This window comes from Eutrema salsugineum, unplaced genomic scaffold (assembly GCF_000478725.1).
Source record: "Eutrema salsugineum unplaced genomic scaffold, Eutsalg1_0 scaffold_7, whole genome shotgun sequence".
In the NCBI taxonomy this organism is placed as follows: Eukaryota; Viridiplantae; Streptophyta; class Magnoliopsida; order Brassicales; family Brassicaceae; genus Eutrema; species Eutrema salsugineum.
In genome coordinates, this window is record NW_006256486.1 from 6372453 (window position 1) to 6394969 (window position 22517).

The window sequence follows — 22517 nt, forward strand, 5'->3', positions numbered from 1 at the left end:
CAAGTTTTCGCGAATTCCTATTTTCCACAAACTAAAAAAAATATCCACCATGAATGAAGAAGACATGGTAGAAGAATGAGAGATAACATCATAAAGGAAGTAAACAAAGGAAATCATCAACCAAAAGTAAAAGGACGACTGCCCTAGATGTAGTTGATGCGGTGGTTGGAACAAGAAAATTCGGTAATAACGGCTGGACAAAAAAGTCATTTTATATCAATAAGTCTACCTTCACGTGAAAGGAAATAAGTCTACCAAAATTTTATATGTCTACCAATTTTCAAAAAGTTTACCAATTTTCAAAAAGTTTACCAATTTTCAAACAACTCTGTCAACTTCGATGTTCCAAAATGAAAAATAAATCTATTGTATAACCAAATAAATCTATTTTTTAAAAAATAAGTCTACCACCATCAAATATCTCTATTACATTGTCTAATAGATCTATCATACATCACATGTTCGAAAATGAAATTTTAAGTCTACCACTAAGAAATCAAATCTACTCAGCCATAATAAATCTACTCTAGGTTTTTAAATCTACCATGAGCACAAATAAATCTATCACTAAGAAAATAAATCTCCTGTAGTATATTTAAATTCTGCATAAATAAGTCTATTTTTAGTAAAACAAATCTACTTCAACAAGTCAACAATTCTACCAATTTCGTCAACCAATTCCTTTTAAAGTCAACTCTCCATCATTATATCTACCAAATCGAAATAAATTTACCTTATGTGACAAAAGAATCTATCAACAAAATATTATATCTACCAACAAAATCAAGTATACATTTACGTTGAAAATAAGTCTACCAACAAAAAGTCTACCAACATTTTACAAATCTATCAACATTTACACAAATCTATCAATAGATAATATATCTACCCACAAACATTTAAGTCTACCAACAAAAATATCTCTACCATTAACGATGATAAACTTATTTATTAGCACGTTATTTTTACTGCTGGCATGAAAATTTAATAATAATAACATTCTCGTAAACGCGTTTTTTGTTACCAAAACTTCCTGAAAATAATATTAAGATATTTAAAAAAGCAAGGTTGTTCTGCTAATTTCGAGATTGTAAGATTATTCTACTAATTACTGATTTTTTTAAGATTTTTTTAGTAATCCTCTCTAAAATAAAAGTTCAAAACTAATCATTGATTAATCATCGATTTTCGGTGCTAGTGGAGACCAGACGAAGACCAGACCGTCGGTTTAGTAGCGCCCAATTTAAAACATGGAGCCTAACTATACGGTCAGATGCCCCAAAAAAACCCTTACTATATATGAGAATTACAGTCAAATACCCAAAACTAATCCTAAAGTTCTGAAAAAGTTTCTCTGTTTGGGTTGTTCTGTTTCTCGCCGCCGCAACACATCGTCGCCGCCGTCGCATCGCCGTCATCGTACCTTCATTTCAGGTGATTTTTCCTTCGTTTTACCTTCCGATTTTCTTCCCAGCTTCATTTTTCTTGCTTTTATGTGTTTAAATTTTCTTTTTTTTTCCCTCTGGATTTATTGATTTGATGAATCTCAGTTTCGTCTCTCAAATGTATATCATCATCACCAATTGTGTAAATCACCATCATCACTTACACTCTGAAGCTTGAAACTTTTCATCAGTTGAGCCTGTTTTGGTTGCTAATTGATGAATTTGGAGCTAGACAGGAACGAACAATGGCGAACAAGATTGCGATGCTTTTATCGGAAGCGATGAACAGCAACGCTGTGATAAACACTTGTCTTGGAGTATCGTTTGTTGTTTTGGGATTGAGATCTGATAAGCAGCAAAAGTATGTCGAGGCCTTACAGGAGCAGAAGGAGTCGCTTCTCAAGTCGAATAAAGAAATGAAAGTCACAATGTGGGAGTGGAAACAGCAGCTCTTTGCTGAAGCAGCCACCTCCTCTGCTTCTGCGGTTGTTCCTCTGTCCACGCTTAAGGGCATTTATGGCGAAGTCACCACTACCACTCAATCTGGTAAACTACTCTCAGCCTCTCTCTCTCGCGTGTGTTTTCATACATATCTATACAAACACGAGTCATGTTGTGTCTATCTTTCACGAGTAGAACAGCAAAAGACAAGTTCCAGTGAAACCCTTTTCATTTCACCTGCTTTAAGAACATGCCGAAGAGCTAGATATAACAAGAGAGCATTGCTGGTTTTGAGATTAGTCATCCTATCCTTGGTTTATGTGTGATTATGGATATCTGATTGATAAATGATACATTTGTGATTGTACTGGGTACGGGTCGATTAAGAAACCCGTCCCACTTACAAAAGATAAATGGTATTAGAGAATACATATGTTTTAGAACCTAATAGGAACTGAAATTTATTGGATCATGAATGAAAAGTCTGACTTTGAAGATTAGTTTTGTACATTCACTAAATGGTTTTTTTTTATGTTCTTTTCATTCAGGTGACACAGTCAAGGAAGACCCTAAAGTGTCTACACCTACGATCATGGTTTGAGAGGTTGTTAAATTTTATCGGTAGGTCGTTTCAGTTAAACCCAGGGAAGTGAAGATTAGCATTTAGTCTCATCATTTTGCATAAATTGCATTTTGTAAACTAGTTTGGCATCAATCCTGTGTTGTTGTGATCTTTTTTTGTTCCTGGTAGTAAGTATACAGTGAAGCACTCCTAAAATAAAGACAAGATCCTCTTTTTGGATTGGTTGTTAAGAGGCTTTCATTATGGACACATTGGTTAAAGAATTGGATTGAATCGAAAAGAAAATAAATATCCAATCTTGTTACATTCTCAACTCTCTAAACATAAACGGTACTATTTGTATAGAAAACACAATCTCAAAGTTGAAATCTCCGAATTAGTAGGGAAATGCATATGTATTGGAATTTGAAAGACATAGCTCATAATGTTTCATGAGCCAAAAGTAGCCAAAACATACGTAGAGCAAGCTTCTAATCAGAGCCCTATGAACGCCAATTTTCACAACATGTTAGCCTCATGTCTTCTCTCTTTGAACTACGGGGCGGTGTGGCTTTGGGGCTAAAACCAAAGAAACAATAATAAAAAATAAAAAAAACTCTTAAGATGCTTCATCAAAGAACAAGATTGCAGGTAAAAGATGAGAGTGGTTACCGTTGGGATTGCCTTGCTCATAGAAACATTTGAAAAGCGAGACAGCTTCCTCTGCCATTATTCCTCCTCTGCACTTGTACCCTTTTCCTCTTTGAGCTTCTTCACTATAAGAAACAGAGATCACAACATCATTCAAATAATAAAGCTTTTTTTTTTGTTATAAGACTGTAGAGATCGTAGTACCTACAGGATATCTGACGGCTGAGAACTGCCGCCTCTTAAGTGAAGGGACAAGATGGAACCACATCCCCCAAACTTATCATTTGCACATCCATAATACACTTCCTTTATACCGAGAAACGATAAGGCCGATGCACACATTATGCATGGTTCACATGTTACATAAAGAACGCATTTCGAGAATCTCTCAGCGACTTGTAAGGGTGTGAGAGTATCTTTCCGCCATTGTCCGACGAGCTCATCAAGTGCTTCCATCTCTGCATGTCTTGTGGCCTTTTCAAACATATTTTGCAATAAACGCCTTAATATATAGATAAATAAGCAAGGTAACAATCATAATTTACTTGACGAGACACTCTATTATATCATCATATTGTTTTCTGTAAGGTTGAGAAAAATAGTGAAACTTTTGAAAGATTACATTGCGTGTCTCATTTGTTCGGTTTCGCCCTGAAGCAATGACCTTGCCGTCCTCAAGAATGACACATCTGATGCACACAAACCAGAAGCAAAAAAAAATTGAAAAGAAGCATATCATCTCTTATATGACATAAATAGATAATGGTAAGAAAAACAAAATTGGGATGAAGCAAAGGGTAAAAATTAGAGACCCCACGGGAACTTCAAGAGCCTCCAGAGCAAGTTTAGCCTGCAATCTAGGGAAATCAACCACTGTAACTCTAAAAGCAACAAACTTTTGCAGTATTGTGAAACCAATAATAGTGTTTGCCTGGTGCAGAGCTAAACCCATATAACTATGAGACTCCTCAAGATGGTCCTCTTTCACTGGTTCCATAACTTTATTCTTGGCTTCACCAGAAAAGTAAACAGTAAAACCTGATATTAAAAGATTCAAAAAGCCCAAATTATCGTTAAGTAGAGGATGTCTCTTTTGCAAGTCCGTTCTAAAGAGAATTTCTCAAAGCAAACTCATTTTTTTCTCCTAAAGTTCTCAATTTATTTTTGCATAGCAACATTGAAACTAAACAGTAAAACAAACGTAACAAAGGACTGTTAGGACTCAACCTAATCACATTATGCCCTCAGGGATTAATCTGATCGGATTTTTGAATTAGAACAGAAAGCCTATTGAGCTATGGACAATGAGCATAGAGATCAAAAAGAAAAGTATGGTTTTGACAAAGCAGACAGTAAGTGATAGAACTGAAACTATGATTAGATATGGAAGAAGACAGACTCCAAGGAATGAAGGAAGGAAGAGACAATGTAATGATTAAAGGATTTGATAGGTACCTAATTACCAAGCAAATGTAGCGTGTAAAACTGTAAAGGATATGTATGAATCTGTCACAACAAATCAGTTCCACTCTTGAGAAGCTCGACTACTTCCTATATTTCAACAACAAGCTCAAAATTGATTACTTTGAAACTGAGACAAATAGACAAACAAAACCTCTCCGTCTCAGCCACTTTATCGCCGGCGTGAAGGAGAGTCCCAAAAAGGCATCATACTTTTGGGCTTTGCTTCTCTTTGTGTTTTAATATTTGGGTCTAAACTAATGAAATCTTGGCCCAATACACAACCGAAGCCCAACTTCACTGAATGTTAAAATCTTGGAACAGTGGGTTCGGGTCGTTTTGGTTCCTTTGGGAAACTTGGCTATGGAAAAAAAGTGGCCGAACGAGAACCGAAATTGTTTAGGTAAAGGGTAGGTATATGAGTTTGGCCCGGTTCAAATATTGGAAAGGAAGACCGATATTAATTATATGAATTCGAGTAATACCGATTCCGGTAAGCCAATTTACACACATCTATAAAGATCTGCAAGTGACTAGTGGATGATGTACATATAAGTTAAAAAAAAGGAGATCATATGCGGAAACAAGATCATAGTTTCATATTTTGGCTTGTATGGACTTATTAGAGCTTCAAAATGGGAGTAGGAATCACGCGAAATTGACGAGTAGAGGAAGAAAACAAATACATCTGAAACTCATGAAAAAGGAACCAAAATTTTCAAATCGGAAGAAAAAGTGATCATTCATGCCAGTCGATCATAATGTTAAAATCATCGACAAATTCCTCTGAAGAGAGAAACAAGCTAAAGAAACAACTAACATGGTTCCTCCTTTGGGTTATGTTGCTCTCAAAGGTGTTGACATTGTGTAACCTAGATCAATAAGCTTTCTAATCAACACTTTCTCAGCTTTTGCCTACACAACAACAACACAAACGAGATATCAAAAAAAGAGTATAATAAAAAAAAACAAAGCTTGTTACTTTTCCATTTCTACAATACAATGCAGCTTTTAGAAAAAAGGGGAAAAGAAAGAAAGCAAGAACCTCGAGCAAGGGATTGTTTTTAGGGATGTTGCAAGCAAGGATTATATTGAGACCAGTCTTCATCACTACGAAAACACACAAAACAAGACAGATTATCACTGTATACATCAAGAAATAGCGTTGCAATTTGCAAGATAGTTAACGAACAGATTCTAACCTAATCTACGAGCAATGCCAGATCCGGTGTTATCAGATGTTCCACCAAGTACTGAAGTAACACTCACTGTATTGCTCTGCCATAAAAACAAAATATAACAAAATCAGTACTCACAAACATTAAATTAGACCTTGAAAAAACCCAAAATTTCCATGAAATCAGAATCCAGAACACTAGGTTTTCGCTCAACTCACTGGTCGCGTTGAAGCGGCTGCATACAGATTCCCGAATTTGGCGGAATTACAACCGACCCATACATAAATCTGCAGAAACGAGTAAGGCTAATTTCAGTTCTGATGAGGATCGAAGACTTGAGATTTCGAGAAGAAAACAAGTTAGCTAAGGTCTTGGCGGGAACCTGTTTCGGGAGACGGATGAATTGGAATTGGAGAGTAACGTCATCGAAAACCTCCGTGAAACACGAGACTACTACATCGTCCACGTCTCTGCTTCCTTCGCCGGAATCACCGACTTGGTCGGCGATTTTAACCTTAGAAACGGAGCGAAGAACTTGGTCGTATTCAGTCTCCATTGTCGCTCGAGTCGGAGAAAAGTCAGGTCTCTGGCTTTTTCTATTCTAAAGGCATGTTCATTAGTAACCCTCTCAATTGGATCATTAGAATTAAAAATTAATTTTTAGTTTGGTTAAAGTTTGGGAAGAACTCATGTGGGAAAAGTGCTTCCAGTAATGAACTTGTAGTTCGGGGTCATCCCAAATAAATATTTTTTAAAAATTTTTTTTTATTTTTTTTTTTTCGACTGAAATACATTTATATTAAATTAGGAAGGTATCGAGGATACATAGTCCTTATGTAGATAAGGAGTAAGCCATAATGGAGGATTACAACAATTTGAAAAAAAGTTAAGTGTAGGACTCCTAATTTTAGCTAACTGATGAGCCGCTTCATTACAGTGTCTATAAACAAACTTGAAGTCGACACTTCTAAATTTCATAGCCCAAGTCCAGATGTCCTTGCACAGATTATGGATCCCAAAATCTTTGTCTTCCCCTTTCAAGTTTTGAATAAGAGACCTGCAATCCCCTTCAAAAATAATGTGCTGATATCCCATCATAAACGATACCTGCAGAGCTGCTAAGAGGGATTTTCCTTCAGCTTCCAGTGCAGAGTTTGTATCCCCTAACGCCATAGATCCCCAGTATTTTGCTATGCCTTTATCATCTCTTATGATCCATCCACTTGAGGCTTGTCTAGATGTAGTATTATAAACCGCATCAAAATTACATTTAAAAAAACCTGGAATGGGACGAGACCATGACTTATCTCGAGAAGAAGGAGGAATAGAGCTGTTAGTGTTAAGAGAACACTCTTTAGTTGCTTGTACCCATTGTTTGACTTCTGAAATTGCAAATAAAACCTCTTGAGATGGACGGGGAATCTGCTTGTTAAAAATAAGATTATTCCTGGATTTCCAAATGCGCCACAAGAGCCAAAGAGGAATAAGGCTTTGTTCTACTGTAAGAGTACGATCACCCTGCAAATCAATCAAGCTTCGGATGTTTTCTTCACAGGAAGGAGAAGGGCAGAGGATACTTGGAATAGGCAAGTTTGCTAGTCTCCACATCATATTAGACACCGGGCATTCAAATAAAAGATGATTAATAGTTTCATCTTGTAAACCACATCTTTGACATTTTGGATCAATATAGATGCCTCTGGATTGCAATCTAGTAGCTGTTCCCAAAGCTTTGGACACGATTCTCCAGAGAAAATGTTTCAGCTTTGGTACAATGTTAAGCTTCCAGATTTTATCCTTCAAAATGGGATCACCATGAGGAGGAGGAACATTGTTCATATTTGGATCTGCTAAGCGGCGAGCCAAATAATATCCTGAACGAACTGAGTAGTCCCCATCCTTAGAATAATGCCATATCAGTTTGTCATCTTCCTCTTCTTGTGCTAAAAAAATGTTTTTGATCACCTCCTTATCATTTTCTACCACAAGCGTATCCAGCAAGTCTTCATTCCATTTCCGATAAACTGAGGTTGACGTGATAAGGTCTCTTACTTTCAAATTCTCCACAATCTCTCCTGAAGCAGGTCTTGGGAAATCACAAGGAAGCCAGTTGTCTGAAAAAACGTTGATATCTTTTCCTGAGCCAATATTATATCTGACTCCCTGTTTTAATAGTTCAAGACCCACTAATATTGAAGACCACCCAAAAGATTGCTGATTCTGAGGACGTGCTTCAAGAACCGTACTTTCCCGATAGTACTTGGCCTTGAAAAGTCTTGCAAATAGAGAGTCTGGATATTGGAATAGCCTCCATGCCTGCTTAGCGAGAAGCGCATCATTACACATGGCTAAATCTCTGAAACCAAGTCCGCCTTCCTTCTTAGTGAGTTGTAACTTGTTCCAAGCCACCCAAGAGATGCCTCTTTGTTCTTCATTCTTCTCCCACCAGAATCGGGATAGAATACTAGTTATTTCATTCACGACTGTTAGTGGAATCTTGAAACATGACATAGAATACACAGGCATGGAGATGGCTACCGATTTGAGTAAAACCTCTTTACCAGCTGGAGACAAAAATTTTGATTTCCAAGAAGATGTTCTTTTCTTTACTGCATCTGTAATGTACTTAAACATTTCAGTCTTCTTTCGACCAAATTGCTCGGGCAGACCCAGATATTTGCCTCCTCCACCTTGATTCTGTATACCCAGAATGTTTTTTAGCCTGGCTTGTTGATTTCCTGGAATCCGAGACCCAAAGGTAATCATGGATTTACTCTGATTGATCATCTGTCCAGAATTCTCCTCATAGAGCTTAAAAATGTGATTCAGAGCTTTGCAATTCCTGTTATTGGCCTGGCAGAAAAAAAGAGAGTCATCTGCGAACAACAGATGAGAAATAGGAGGAACTCCATTGCCAATCTTTATACCTTTGATCTTGCCTTTCATTGTCATAGATTTAACAAGGTGGCTTAGTACATCAGCGCATAGGATGAATAAATATGGTGATAAAGGGTCACCCTGACGAAGTCCTCTCTCCGGAACAATCAAACCTTGCGGACTCCCATTGATCAAAATTGAATATGATACAGTTGTAACTGTAGCCATAGTCCATCTGATCCACGTTTCAGCAAATCCAAAAGCTCGAAGTGTAGCTTCCAAAAAACCCCATTCAACTCTATCATAAGCTTTGCTAACATCAGTCTTGATTGCCATATAAGTCTGGGAAACTCTTTTCCTAACTTTTAATGAATGCATAAGCTCGTTTGCCACCAAAACGTTATCTGAAGCCATTCTTCCTGGGATGAAAGCAGACTGCTCTTCAGAAACAATATCATTCAGACAGCTTTTTAACCTTAAGACCATCAGTTTGGAGATAATTTTGTAGATAACATTACACAAACCGATCGGTCTATAGTCAGAAAGGGTTACCGGTTTACTAATCTTCGGAATCATACATATGTTTGTATGATTTAAACCAGGTTTCATTTCACTAGTAGAGAAGAATCTGTGAACTTCTTTGGAGACATCTTTTCCCACTATGTCCCAGCATTCCTGATAAAATCTAGCTGTAAAACCATCAGGACCAGGTCCCTTGTCTGCACCGATAGAGCATACTGCATCAAAGATTTCCTTATCCGAGAAGTCCTTGGTTAGGCTAGAGTTAACTGTATCCGAGACTGAACTTGTGAAACCTTCAAATATTTGAGCATTGACCGGATGGTTACTGCTAGAATATATCTTTTTGAAAAAAGCTTCTGCATGTTTGCCAACCTCCTTATCTCCTTTGTATTGACGACCTACATCATCATGAATGGTATGAATCCTGTTTCGAGAGAATCTTGCCTTTTTGCAGACTTGATAGAATCGGGTATTACGGTCACCTTCTTTCAACCAAGCGTTTCGGGTCTTCTGTTTCCAGTACAGTTCTTCATCTCTATACGCATTAACTAACTCCTTTTGAATGTATGGAATCCTTTGACGAGTTGAACCTGTTGACTGGAGCGCATGATCTAACTCTAACTGAAGAGATTCAATCTTCTTAGCCGAGCTAAGTTTAGAATTCCTTCTGCAAAGAGCCAAAGATTTCCTGCATTCTCTTATCTGATCTGTGATAAACTTATTCTCTGATAAACTAGAAGAGTTCCACCCTCTGGTAACATAATCCTTGAAGTCTTTTTGTTGAATAAGTCTCTTATCAAAATGGAAACGTCTTGGACCAGGATTAGAAACAAAAGCCACATGAGTGATAACAGGTCTATGATCCGATCCATATAAGGCCCTGAAATTCAGCTTCTGAAGCAGGGAAAGTAGCCAACCATTCAGAGTTTACTGCAACTCTGTCCAAACATTCTTTGATAGTGTGATTATACCTCTTTCCCACCCATGAAAACTTATCACCTCGATACCTCAAATCATGAAGATCACAAGCGCTGTATAAATTTCGAAAGTCTTGAAAACTCCATTCGCCTCTTACTTGACCACCGATCTTCTCTTCATTAGATAAGATCTCGTTAAAATCTCCGACTAGCATCCAAGGACCATTTCTAGTTGTACTGATCCTTTCCAGTCTTTCCCAGAGCTCATGTCTATACTGTTAAGCAGGATGTCCGTAAACACAAGATAAAAAGAACTCCATTCCATTGAACTGAATGAACAGGTCGATCAACCTTACATCTTCATAAAGACTAGACACCTTAACATCATCATTCCAGAACACAGCTAATCCTCCACTACGACCCAGAGGAGGCACACAAATGACATTGAAATATCCTAAAGACACAGCTACATCCCTAACAACATCGGATACATTTAAAGTTTCAACTAAAAACACAACATCAGGACTAAACTTGCGACATAAATTCTTCAGACATGGTTCCGACAACGATCCCTTCACCCCTCTACAGTTCCAGGAGCATATCTTCATGGGGGAAACAATGAGGGAACCGACCCCCCCGCGGCTCTGTCTATTTCTTGGTTGATCCAGCATGAGTCTTGAGATTCATCATCACAAGCTCTTTTCTTGACCAGGCACACGTCCGCCTGACCATTTTGATATGGAAATTGCAACATTTCCTCAATTTCTTGGCGTTTCCTTTTATTGAAACCTTCCCGAGCAGATGCTTCAAACCTCTCGACAGCAGCATCTACATGTCCTTTCCCCTTTGCCTTTCTGATCGCTTGAAGTCGGCGCTCCTCCTCTGAAAGTACTTCTTCCGACGGTTGAACAGCAACAATACCAGCATTGACACCACTAGCTTCATGAGAAGCTGACCCACCCAGCGGATCAGAAATCGTCTTTGAAGGAGGATTTTTGTGGGCCTCACCAGCACCGAGATTAGGATCATTACCTCCATCTTCGTCATTATCATCTCCATCAGATTCTGAGAAAGGGTCTTCACCTGGCATCTGAAGAGGACACTCCTTTTTCTCATGGGTGAGCATTCCACATCTTTTGCAGAAGTTTCGAAGTCGCTCATACTTGAAACAGATCACCGTGTTCACACCGGCTTCAAACTGGAAATTCCTTTGGAAACGCAGAGGATTATCTACATTCCAGAGCACACGAACACGAACAAAATCTACTCGGGTGGAAGATTCATCGAAATCCACTGCAACAACCTGCCCAAAAAGATCTCCGATAAATGCAATGGTGGGCCTGGAAAGGAATTGAAGTGGTATTCCCCTGATCTGGATCCAGAAGGGAATCACTTTACTAGCGTCGTCAGGGAGATTTGGAGACCAACGGTGAACCGTCACCATCCAATCAGCGAAAGACCAGGGGGTACGACATAGTACGAGATTCATGGTTTCCTCGGACTGAAACATGAATTGGATCTGGTTTTGGCCAATCATACGCCCAGTAGTTGCTGAATCTAGCCCCCAGACTCGCGCCATCTGCGAAATCATAGCCCTCAAATTTTGTTTCCTCCGGTTAAGAGGAACCACCACCAGAGAAAACTGGTTATTTGCCACCGCATGATTGATGATTTCCGATGGAAGAGCAACCGGTTCATCAGTAATACCGAGATTGATGTTTTGCATTCTTTGGCGAAGGCTTTCACTCATTTTCTGGGAAATTTGGAAGATTTGTGGGAAGGAAGTAGTGTGGGATTGAGAGACATACCCGGATTGAAATTTATAGAGTGGCCACGGCGGTTTCCAATCGTGTGCAATGATGCACGATGAGAGATGAAAACCGCGAGAGAACGTGTTCCATTCATCCGAATCAGAGAACGTGGACCGCGGAAAGAAACCGGCACGATGTCGCCGAAAAGAAAGCAGAGACGTGGCCGGACAATCACTTCCGATGAGCGAAAAGTAACCGTTACGAATCGCCCTCAGAAACATTTTTCTCTCGTTTTCTTTTTTCTTTTTTTTTGTTTATATTTAAAAAAGTAAAAGTAAACACATTTTTATTAAAAAAAAGAAATACAATTTAGAAAAGAGAAATACATCTAGTACAGAAATAAACAAATTATTGAAAGAAAATTACAAAACATACAACACTTTTAAATATAGAAATACTTAAAAACATTTAAGAAGTACCAAGTTTATTCCAGAGATTTTCGATTAAATCCGCTTTTAGGCGTTTATGTATCTGGTTGTCACGGATCTCGTTTCGTTTTGCCATCATCAAATTTGCAATATTTGTAGGTCTATTTGTAGAATATGTCCAATCAACATACGAAGTTCGGCTTCCTTCTGGTTGTTGGAATTCTTGTAAATTGAAGAGACTACAGCTATGTCGTTCGTTCTTTACTATCATATTGTGTAATATGATAGCAGCCCGCAAAATCTTGCCAATTTTTTCTTTATCCCAAAAAAGAGCTGGATTTTTTATTATTGCAAATCTAGCTTGCAGAACGCCAAAAGCTCGCTCCACATAATTTCGGACGGATTCTTGAGTTGTTGCAAATAACTTATTTTTCTCTCCTTGTGGAAGATAAAATTGATTGTATAAATGTCGCCTATTTGGGATAAATACCGTCGGTTAGATAATATGGCAAACGATACTCGTTACCGTTTACCCAATATCTTACTTTTGGAGCTCGACCTTGCAAGATGTCATCAAAAACTGGAGAACGATCAAGAACGTTTATATCATTTAATGTACCTGGAGGTCCAAAAAATGCGTGCCATATCCAAAGATCGTGTGATGCAACTGCTTCTAAAACGATTGTCGGTTTTCCTGACCCCCGTGTATATTGCCCTCTCCATGCAGTCGGACAATTCTTCCACTCCCAATGCATACAATCGATGCTTCCTATCATCCCGGGAAAGCCTCTATCCTCTCCATCGTTCAGTAAGCGTTCAAGATCATCAGCTGTGGGTCTTCTCAGATACTCATCACCGAACAAGGATATTATACCCTCGGTGAAATTTTCCAAACATAACAACGCTGTACTAGCACCAACCCGGAGATACTCGTCAACTGCATCAGCTGCGGTACCATATGCCATCATACGAATTGCCGCAGTACATTTTTGGAGAGGAGATAGACCTAATCTTCCGATGGCATTTCTTCGGTGCCGGAAGTACGGTACTTCATTGGAAAGGCGATCAACTATACGCATGAACAAATCTTTGTTCATCCTAAAACGGCGATGGAATATATGTGACGGTAAGTAGCATCATCGCTGAAATAATCGTTCCATAACCGAACGTGGCCTTGTTCACGCTCTCTTTCAATGTATGCTCTTTTTTTCTTTTTTCTTTTTTCTGCGTTGACGATAGAATTGAACATATCCTCAAACTTCTGATCAAAAGCATCATCAAAGGCATCATCAAATTCATCATCTAATCGATCATCATATGCATCATCCAATCGATCATGGCTTGATGATGCTGCCATTATAAATTTTTTAGATATTGGTGATTAGAGATAAGGAGAGGAAAAATTTGAGGATAGAATTTGGCCAAGTTTTTGTGTTTGACAAAGTGTTTTTAGTTTGAATGAGAAGAGAATATGGAATTTGGGAAAGGTTGATGAATTTTTTTTTTAGCCGAGAAGATGGAAAAAAGAAACAACAATATGACTAAAATTTGCAAAGAGGTTTGAATGAAAACATAACTGTCTGAACACATATAAATACACGGCCGATAGATAGAAGCTGTGGCTACAAAGCTAGTTGGCCAACTTATGGTCCATATTACAAGATTCTAAATATGCGGTTACAAGGGAAAACAACAAAAGCATCTGGCCCCTACAAAGTAGAGCATATGGTCACAGACGCATCTTGGAAAGCAACTTGCTGTGACACACCCTGCACAAAACACGTTAACGTCAGAAGCAACAAAAGATCACAATGTAAGCTAAGCTACGCATAGTACACAAAAGAATATATTCTCTCAAGTATACAAAGCAGAAGTTCATACTTAATGAAAACTAACAATATCAGAACAAAGGTAGATCCTAAAAATAGCACAAGGTAAACGAAAATGCCAAAAACACAAAAGTCCAAGCCAAAGGAAATATTAAGTTCTAACCTAGAGATCATACATAGCACGGATTAACTTGTTTTTCAAAGCAATTTCAACATCTGTTAGGGGTTCATTCTTTGCTAAAAGGCTCTCAAGAATCCTCTTGTCCCTGATCTTCTCTTTCAATTCGAGGTCTTTTAGTTTCATGTCCCACATGGAAGAAAAGTCCTTCATATCTTTGGTTTCAGCTTTCGAGCCTCCTGATTTCTTCGCATTGGCTTTCGACGCCTTGACACCGGGAGGCCGAGGCTCCACTTCAATATCGTTCACGCTTCCAGGCATTGATGATGACGACTGCGCCGAGTCTTCTACTCTTCTTTTTTTTACGGATGCACCTTCCTGTGTTAAGCTGGTCGTGCACCATTTCTGATCGAACCTCAACTCTCTCCAGGCGTATTCAAGGGTAAACTTAATGCCATAGTCATTGACAAAAATTTCATGTGCAAGCTTCATTACATCATTGTCATTCTGACCGCTACTTTTTTGCTTCTCTGCAGCTGCGTAGGAACCCACAAATTTACAGACATGGTCGTTGAGTCTTCTCCATCGTTGCTTACACTGCGACCATTCTCTTCTTGGCAGACCTTCAAGCTCCGGGCAAGCGTTGTAATAGAGCTGGATCCTCTACCAGAAAGCACCGAGCTTCTGTTCGTTTCCCACAACGGGATCCTTGCTGGTGTTGAGCCACGCAGAGATAAGGAGGACGTCTTCCTTCGGACTCCAGACTTTTCTCTTCAACGCATGATCAGACGGATCATCAGAACCTTGTGTGCTAAACAAGGGAACTTCTGATGATCCTAAGTTTTTAAGACAGTTTTCAACTTTGCAAAGAAGTTTTTGAGTTCTCGGACAAGGTATTAATTACATAAATCTGCCATGTCATGTCAAGCATTAAAAAGACCTAAACTACATATCAAACACACACAATTCTTGTTCCAACTAAACGTAAACAACCGATACGGTTTAAAGAGAACTAACCTTCACTTTGCACCATATGCCATGAAGGACCGTATGCCATGAAGTCTAACCCTTGTCCACGTAGAGTCCAAAATGATCCTCAGCAAAAAAGATTAAAAGAGACCATGTTAAATAGTTTAGTACTCAATGCTAACCGAAACCTAAACCCTACAGATATATGCGAGCAGTGCAATAACACAAAAAAGATCAGCATTGATATGGTTTCACCTTGAGCACCAATGCGGTCCTTCAAAAACCGTACTTCTCCCTCCAGCCTGGTTAACTCTTCAAGAACTTCTTCATTACGCCTTGCTTGCTCCTCACGGGCCTCTCCTATGGCTGGATCTACAGATTGAATCCTTCCCCGATCAATGCTCGCGATCATTGCATGCTGGTTCTCTATCCTTGTCGCGAGGATTTCACACTGCTCTGTGACCGCACGATCCCACCATTGGTGAATGTGGTCAAAAGAGCCCTACATGTAAAACAAACTATTAGGAAACGAATAATACAACCTATTAGGAAACGATTGATACAACCAAAACAAACTACAAGTTAACTCACACAACTTACCTCATCAATCCACTTAGGGCAGGAATAATACTTCCGTCCGGCTTCATTTTGGTTGAGTTTCCCAACCAGGCCACAAAAGCACTTCTCCGGGATGCCATACGTGGCATCCGCGTAAGCCCAATAAGGCACCTCTTCCTCTTACGAACCGCTACTGTAACTTGGCATACTCTGTCCACAAAACAAGATTTTGATCAGTACTATACAACTAAATCCTAAACTAATTCCATATACTTAGCACAACAGACAATGTAAATCAGAAAAAACATTTCAGTTCACACGGGTATCATAAATAAGAGCCACCAAATGATTCAAATCTCAATCGATAATCACATTCAATAATCTATAAGCATTCGATAATCTGATAGACTTATTAGCACTCTAAACCCTAAACATTCGATAATCTCATTCATAAATATCATAAATATGAATCTAAACATTACGAATCTATTCAAAAAGCCCCAAACATTTCGAATCTAAACATTTCGGTAATAGATCAAGTGAAACCCAGTTCGAATCTAAACAAAGGCCCCAAATACTCCCCCATTATTGAAAACTCGAATTACATCGAAACCAAAACTCAGATTCTAAGCTTAAAACCATTAAATCATTTCACAAATAGTTTAATCAGTGTCTAAATTCATTGAATTACACACCAATTGCAACCCCAAAACAAACCCCCAAATTTTTTCTCCAATCGTAAAAACCCTAATTTCACTTTGTAGATTTTTCCCAAATTCGACATGCAATTTCGAATACGGCCATGAAAGCGTACCTATGTACAAGTAATGAACCCTAATTACTCAAAAAAAACCCAGATTTCATTTGATTTTTTTCCCCAAAAATCTCAATCTCTAAAAACTCGAAATCCAAACGACCAAAAAGAAAAATCGAAGAGTAGAAGCTTACCAGGATTATATCGATGGAAGGATGATGCTCGGATGGCAGCTTCACCGGGATTTATCAACGGAAAACACAGGCGGTGACGGAATCGCCAAAATCACCGCAGAGACTCACGAGAAAACCCTAAACTCGGGGAAAGAGAAAAATGATTTTCGTCCTCGAATGTTTTTTTTTCACGTAAAATTCTCATTTTTCACGCCCAATCATCAAACGTCATATGGCTCAGACACGGAGTCGTTGGGCTCGTCCGCACGACCCGAATCTTCCGTGTTGGGCTCATTTTCATTTTTTTTTAATGCAAAACGCATATGATCCCGGGCCAAAAACCGGGAACACCCCCCCAATGACCTGGCCTAAGCGAATCAAAATCAATTTTACAATTTGGAATTTCCGGTTAAATCCGGTTCTGTATGGTTCAATTTTAGATGACGGTATTATAATCAAACAAGTCAAAAATCAATGCGAGGTCAAACGTAAAATCTCTCACTGGGAAATTTCTCCTCTTCTCCTTCGTTGCCCTCCCCTAATCGATTTTCTTCTGATCCGTAGCAATCGAAAAGCTTGGTTTCTAGATTTCGAAGAATCTAATCCCTGGTTCGTCTCTCTTCTCTTTTTTAAGATTATGTATAAATTTATCTTTCGTGGAAACAAAAAGTTTAGTTATCTTCCTTCTTGCGCATGTATACGATTTGGGGTCTCGATGCTTGTGAATTACCTGGAAATCGAAACAGATCTGTGTAATTTACATGGGTTTAATCGGGTATTGGGCCGTATGTTTCTAGATGATGAACACATTCGTCCTTGTTTAATGGCTTTAAGATATAAAATTTGGTATCTTGGTTTTTTGGGTTTAAAAGTTGGATTAATCTATTTGGTTATTGATTCTGTAGATGGATAGTGGAGCACTCAACATCAAGAAATGGGTAGTGATGTATCCAGTCTATATTAACTCAAAGAAAACTGTAGCTGAGGGAAGGAGAATCAGTTTGAGTAAAGCATGTGAGAACCCTAATTGCATTGAGATTAGTGACTGTTGCAAGCATTTGAAACTCCCTAGTGCTGTCGAGGTAATCAATTCATCCTATTGGATTTACTGGGAAAAAATCTCTGTCTTTGCGAGGTCTTTTGATTTTGATTTGAGATCTTATGGTGTTTTTCCAGATTGACAAAGCGTACCCGCGAGATTTCATGCAAGTAGGGAGAGTGAGAGTGCAGTTGAAAAGGGAAGATGGCACTTTACTCAATCCAGCCATTACTTCAAGTAAGACCTTATATTGTTACCCTAGTGATGAATTGAATTGAGCTTGTGTTTTTGTATACCTGACCTGAAATCAGAAGCCAGTCTTCATTGACTTAGAAAATACTAACATGTAATTAGCTTTCCTTTGCCTTTAGTAACTCTTGTTGTTTGGTTGGTATCTCTCCTTGTGAATCATGTGTGGATGTGTTCAACTTTCCTGTGAATGTTTTCTGATTCCAGCTTGATTGCTATCTAAGCTGTAGTTGGGTATTCAACTCTGGTCTCTAATATGAACTTTTGAACAATGGTTATCTCATCATATCTCTTGAATCTTGATTGGAACTTCTTCATTGATCTTCAAATTATGTCAGCAGCAATTTCAACCTTTGATCCGGACGCTCTATCCAGTGATCCCTAAATTTTTCAGTTATAGTCAGCATTACTATTATAAAAACCTTATGTGCGAAAACAAGTTGTTATATATTTTGTACATATCGATCGTACGCTTAAGGAACTTCAGGTTATTGTGCAAGTTCTAGCATTTACCTCATTTTATATCGATCTTCACTAACTCTTTATCCAGATCCTTGTGTTAAGTTTTGAATTTTTCGGCTTTGATAGGTGCTTGTGTTTTCTATGATATCATTGCATAACACTATGGCAGGCTCAGATGCTAAATGAGCTATATATAAAACTTGTTTATTTCAAGTAAATCTTTGGCAATTTGCAAGACTCCTGATGTGTTTGTATTTGTGTTTGCATTGATACGGTTGCATCTGTATAGCTAGCTAGACCATAACACGCAGAAATGAGGGCATAAAATCATTGTCCAAGTTGCTTGTTCGTTAGATGTTTTTGCTTGCTTTGATCTTATCCTCATGCCCATAAAAAATAGTGGATATATGATATCCATTTGGCTTTGCAGCTTTACATGCTTTGCAAGTAAAGACTCCACCTGCGTAGCACTGCGAGGTGTTCTTTCAGACATATGATGTGCTCATTGTGTTGGTGATATATGTTTGCAGGGAAGCAACTGATGCAGAAAATTGCAGAGCTGGTGCCGAGACATCCGGAGAGAGTGAAGAAGCAAGAATCTCAGAAAGCGAAGAAGCAGGAACCTCAGGCCACAACTTCAACCTCTGGAACTTCTTCAAAGTCAGGCAAAGGTGGCAAGAAGAAGAGATAAACAAGCCCTCTCTCTCTTTCTCTCTACTCCCTCTGTCAATCATTTTTCTCCTCGCATCAGATTCTATGGCTTTTAATTTTTAGAACTTACAGAGAAAACACAACAGTGTTTCAAAGAGAACATAGTTTTTTTTCAACCCCTAAGCTATCGTTGGTTTCATCACTGTGCTTACATTTTTTGACAGCATCCATAGATACTGTTGGACAAGGAAGAATGATAAAAAAGCGAAACAGAGATAAATATCTATTGTTGCTTTTGCGATTTAGATGCATAAGCTGTGTTGCGTAATGGGGCGCTTGGCCTCAGAAACACTGTTCAACTGAAAACTATCCAAACAGCACCTTTAACTCTTTAAGATCTTTGTCAATAACAAAAACTATTTCTAATGCTTGGCCGTTAAAAAGCTATTGTGTCAATCCGATCCAACATCGACCCCTTTATGCTTAAAGAAGTCTTTGGCCTCTGCAATATCCTGCAACCAACACAATTAGACAAAAGACACTGAATTAGCAAATTTTGAAGAAAATTCAACAAAGAATAACACTGGATTACATTACTCAAAACAATGAACAGAGTGTAAAATAAGAGCAAGATTAGAAGATTTAGCAAACAAAGAGCTTATCACCTGCTGCAAGAGAAGAGCTTCTTGGGGACAGGTAGGAAACTGCATTAGCCCGATTCCAACCATTAATAGACCATAGCATCCGAGAGATACTACAAAGTAGATCGGTAGCTGCGGCGACATTACCAAATCAGAAACACAATCCTATGTTTCAAAAGAGCAAGAAACCAAACACAAGAACAATAACTTGATGGGTTACTCACCAACCATGTATGGCTTCGAGGAACAATCGCAGCCTGCAAAAGACCAATCCAGAAGGCAGATATTGCCACCAACAGGCTCAATATCTTTACTATATGCTTCATTTGTCCTTTGAAAACAAAAACAAAATTCATATAAAAGTATTAAGCATTGCTGTACAAAAGAAATGCAGATATTGATTGATGCACATTGTCTTAGAAGTTGTAGAAAACAAATCAATCACCGAGCATACTTGAAACAACTCATAATCAAATTTAACTTTTCACAATTTACAACCGAACCTCCAGGGCAACAAACATGATCATCAAATAATCCTCAAGATAAACGATACTAAACATCTCCAAAACTGGTCAAAACCTCTCATCACCACAAGAAGAAATCAATTATAGCAATCAGTTGTCAATAGATGGGATCTTGGCACTGAATTAGCTACAAACTACACCACGAAAATCACGCTAATTCCATGGCAAAGCAATAGACAAAACGAACCGAAAGGAGATATTTCTCTAACCCGATTAAGCGTTAATTGAGAACTAGCCACACAAAATCGAGGAGGAACGAAATATACTCACAGTTAATAGATGAGATCCGAAACGATGAAATCAGATCGGGGAAGGAAAAGAGAAGATCCAAGTACTAGCCGTCAACAACGATGAACAAGCGACTATGCGAATCAAAATTAAGAGAAACACCATACGGTGTCGTATGCTCTACACTTTATTTACCCGGTCTAAATCACTTTAATCCAGATTTCGGTTCACTCTGTATCGGTTTGATACGGTTTCAGATCGAATTCAAACTTTTTCACCCTTTCTTTTCTTTTTTGGATAGATTAAAGATTTTGCACCCAAAAAAGGGTAAAAAAGTGAGATTTAACCATTTCGTTTGCCCTTAATTTAATTTTCAAAAATAATTTTTTACACTCACTCAACGAAAAAAAACATACGGTAATTTTATTAATTTAGCCATAACCCTCGTGAGTACAACACAAGAACACACGATACGTTTACAAGACGTAGTTATTCTATGTTTAGTCAACACGTTATAAACGTTATTATTATACACTACAACATAATTAGTATTTGTTTATTTCTCTTTTTTTTTGGTATTTCAAGAAACATCGGTGAGACGCATATAGCCTTTCTTTGACGGGAGATCGGCAGTCTTGAAACCCTGAGGAAACAACTTCTTAGCCTCTGTGTCTGACACTGAAGGCGAAATCACAACTGGTTCGTCCGGTTTCCAGTTAACCGGAGTTGCAATCTTGTTATTGTGTTTGGACGCCATCAACAACGAGTCTAAAGCCCTCAACACTTCGTCCATGTTACGTCCCGTGGTCGATGGATACAAGAAACTCAACTTTATCTATTATAAAAATTTCAATAAGCAACAAATATATCATATCTATTTGCAGTTAGGTAAACTAATTATAATCAATTAATACCTTACAATCAGGACCGACGATATGAAGAGCACGAGACGGACCATTCTCAATTGGATCAATCATGTTAAGCTGAGGAATGATCTCTTTGTTCGGGTCAGCGATTATCGGGTACTTTACCTTGCTTCCAGGCTATATTAATTGTACATATCACACACACACAAATAAAACACAGTGTTATTTTACAATAATCATAACGAAAATATGATCTCTAGCTAGATCAAATATTGGTAACTTGTTGTGTATTTGTTTGCGTGCATGAGATTTAACTATACCGTAAAGGCTTCGATGTCTTTGATCCAGTCTTTGTGTGACTGTACGTCGTCACAAGACAAACCAAGGAGCTTCACACCTCTATGCTCGAACTCATGAGCGTATTTGCCCATCGCACCGAGCTCCGTCGTGCATACCGGTGTGAAATCCCCTGAGTAACCGTCAAAGTCAATACGGTATGTATCACAGAAATCAAAAAGTAGAATTGTAACAAAAGTAATTAATAAATCTATAGTATAAAATATTTGATACAGGATGCTGATTTCGGTTTCATTTATGAAAAAAACCGAGACTTAACCGGATGAATCAAGATATATACCGGGATGAGAGAAGAGGACGGTCCAAGAATCGGCGAAGTAGTCATGAAGCTTGAAATTTTTAAGCGTTGTCTCCACTTCAAGGTTCGGCACCGTGTCTCCTAGTGTGATCCCTGGCATTTTTTTTCTTGATATATGAATCTTTATATTATATTGATGTGTAGTTTTTGTTTGCTAACTTTTGATGTGTAGTAGTTGTAAGGGGGAATTGAGATAATGATCGGTTAAATAGAGAGATCACACACTTGTATGTAGATTCAGAGATCAAAGTCAGAGAAAGAGAGAATCTTGATGTTCAAACGAGGTTGCATGCAAAGTGGATTTCGTGGCGTTCTTACGATATGGGTTCACGCCACGTGTCTTGTATAGTTGTATTATCCGTCAAATAAAACAACTCTTTTGTCTCGAGAAAACTTCAAGCTAATGCAACGACGAAGATTTCTAGAGACTCGAATGTATCCCTTTAAAACTCGTATAATCGATAAAAAATCGAGTTTACAGTCACAAACGTTGTCGGACTGAGTTTTTTCACATTTGGGCCAAGATGGGCCCACGAATAAAAACGGCGTCGTAGCTCGAAAAGGTTAG

General features: G+C 38.4%; 8 protein-coding genes across 11 annotated transcripts; 2 read left to right on the top strand and 6 right to left on the bottom strand.

Moving 5' to 3' along the window:
- The first annotated feature begins 1328 nt into the window (after positions 1 to 1328).
- Positions 1329 to 2685, top strand: LOC18010423. Of its 2 annotated transcripts, none has more exons than XM_024150416.1 (3): positions 1329 to 1434; positions 1678 to 1991; positions 2435 to 2685. In XM_024150416.1, exons 2-3 carry the CDS (start codon positions 1691 to 1693, stop codon positions 2485 to 2487), a joined length of 354 nt encoding a protein of 117 aa, XP_024006184.1. In that variant the 5' UTR covers positions 1329 to 1434; positions 1678 to 1690; the 3' UTR covers positions 2488 to 2685. The 2 variants fall into 2 exon arrangements, with proteins under 2 accessions (XP_024006184.1, XP_024006185.1); XM_024150417.1 differs by having other exon boundaries at positions 1682 to 1991.
- A 103-nt stretch (positions 2686 to 2788) lies between these two features.
- Positions 2789 to 4731, bottom strand: LOC18010410 (tRNA-specific adenosine deaminase 2). The gene is made up of 6 exons (XM_024150418.1): positions 4555 to 4731; positions 3912 to 4137; positions 3722 to 3788; positions 3308 to 3573; positions 3121 to 3224; positions 2789 to 3027 (listed from the first exon to the last, which is right to left on the bottom strand). Exons 2-6 carry the CDS (start codon positions 4094 to 4096, stop codon positions 2984 to 2986), a joined length of 666 nt encoding a protein of 221 aa, XP_024006186.1. The 5' UTR covers positions 4097 to 4137; positions 4555 to 4731; the 3' UTR covers positions 2789 to 2983.
- Positions 4732 to 5255: 524 nt separating this feature from the next.
- On the bottom strand, positions 5256 to 6398 carry LOC18010571. Its single transcript, XM_006393408.2, has 5 exons — positions 6121 to 6398; positions 5957 to 6025; positions 5763 to 5838; positions 5606 to 5670; positions 5256 to 5475 (listed from the first exon to the last, which is right to left on the bottom strand). Exons 1-5 carry the CDS (start codon positions 6292 to 6294, stop codon positions 5398 to 5400), a joined length of 462 nt encoding a protein of 153 aa, XP_006393470.1. The 5' UTR covers positions 6295 to 6398; the 3' UTR covers positions 5256 to 5397.
- Positions 6399 to 6744: 346 nt separating this feature from the next.
- LOC112083001 lies at positions 6745 to 11804 on the bottom strand. The gene is made up of 5 exons (XM_024150723.1): positions 10687 to 11804; positions 10411 to 10528; positions 10213 to 10329; positions 6846 to 10031; positions 6745 to 6795 (listed from the first exon to the last, which is right to left on the bottom strand). The coding sequence occupies exons 1-5, from the start codon at positions 11802 to 11804 to the stop codon at positions 6745 to 6747; spliced, it is 4590 nt and encodes a 1529-aa protein (XP_024006491.1).
- A 902-nt stretch (positions 11805 to 12706) lies between these two features.
- On the bottom strand, positions 12707 to 13330 carry LOC112083002. Its single transcript, XM_024150724.1, has one exon. The coding sequence runs from the start codon at positions 13328 to 13330 to the stop codon at positions 12707 to 12709; it is 624 nt and encodes a 207-aa protein (XP_024006492.1).
- A 3780-nt stretch (positions 13331 to 17110) lies between these two features.
- LOC18010404 (signal recognition particle 19 kDa protein) lies at positions 17111 to 19270 on the top strand. 3 transcript variants are annotated; one of them, XM_006393410.2, is made up of 5 exons: positions 17118 to 17243; positions 17381 to 17419; positions 17540 to 17716; positions 17811 to 17910; positions 18915 to 19270. In XM_006393410.2, exons 2-5 carry the CDS (start codon positions 17396 to 17398, stop codon positions 19073 to 19075), a joined length of 462 nt encoding a protein of 153 aa, XP_006393472.1. In that variant the 5' UTR covers positions 17118 to 17243; positions 17381 to 17395; the 3' UTR covers positions 19076 to 19270. The 3 variants fall into 3 exon arrangements, with proteins under 3 accessions (XP_006393471.1, XP_006393472.1, XP_024006140.1); XM_024150372.1 differs by having other exon boundaries at positions 17381 to 17409; XM_006393409.2 differs by lacking the exon at positions 17381 to 17419 and having other exon boundaries at positions 17111 to 17243; positions 18915 to 19267.
- Positions 19271 to 19402: 132 nt separating this feature from the next.
- On the bottom strand, positions 19403 to 20588 carry LOC18010405 (dolichol-phosphate mannose synthase subunit 3). The gene is made up of 4 exons (XM_006393412.2): positions 20471 to 20588; positions 19901 to 20007; positions 19701 to 19808; positions 19403 to 19547 (listed from the first exon to the last, which is right to left on the bottom strand). Exons 2-4 carry the CDS (start codon positions 20000 to 20002, stop codon positions 19488 to 19490), a joined length of 270 nt encoding a protein of 89 aa, XP_006393474.1. The 5' UTR covers positions 20003 to 20007; positions 20471 to 20588; the 3' UTR covers positions 19403 to 19487.
- A 257-nt stretch (positions 20589 to 20845) lies between these two features.
- LOC18010401 (1-Cys peroxiredoxin PER1) lies at positions 20846 to 22148 on the bottom strand. The gene is made up of 4 exons (XM_006393413.2): positions 21932 to 22148; positions 21615 to 21763; positions 21343 to 21471; positions 20846 to 21263 (listed from the first exon to the last, which is right to left on the bottom strand). Exons 1-4 carry the CDS (start codon positions 22047 to 22049, stop codon positions 21009 to 21011), a joined length of 651 nt encoding a protein of 216 aa, XP_006393475.1. The 5' UTR covers positions 22050 to 22148; the 3' UTR covers positions 20846 to 21008.
- Between the last annotated feature and the right edge of the window lie 369 nt (positions 22149 to 22517).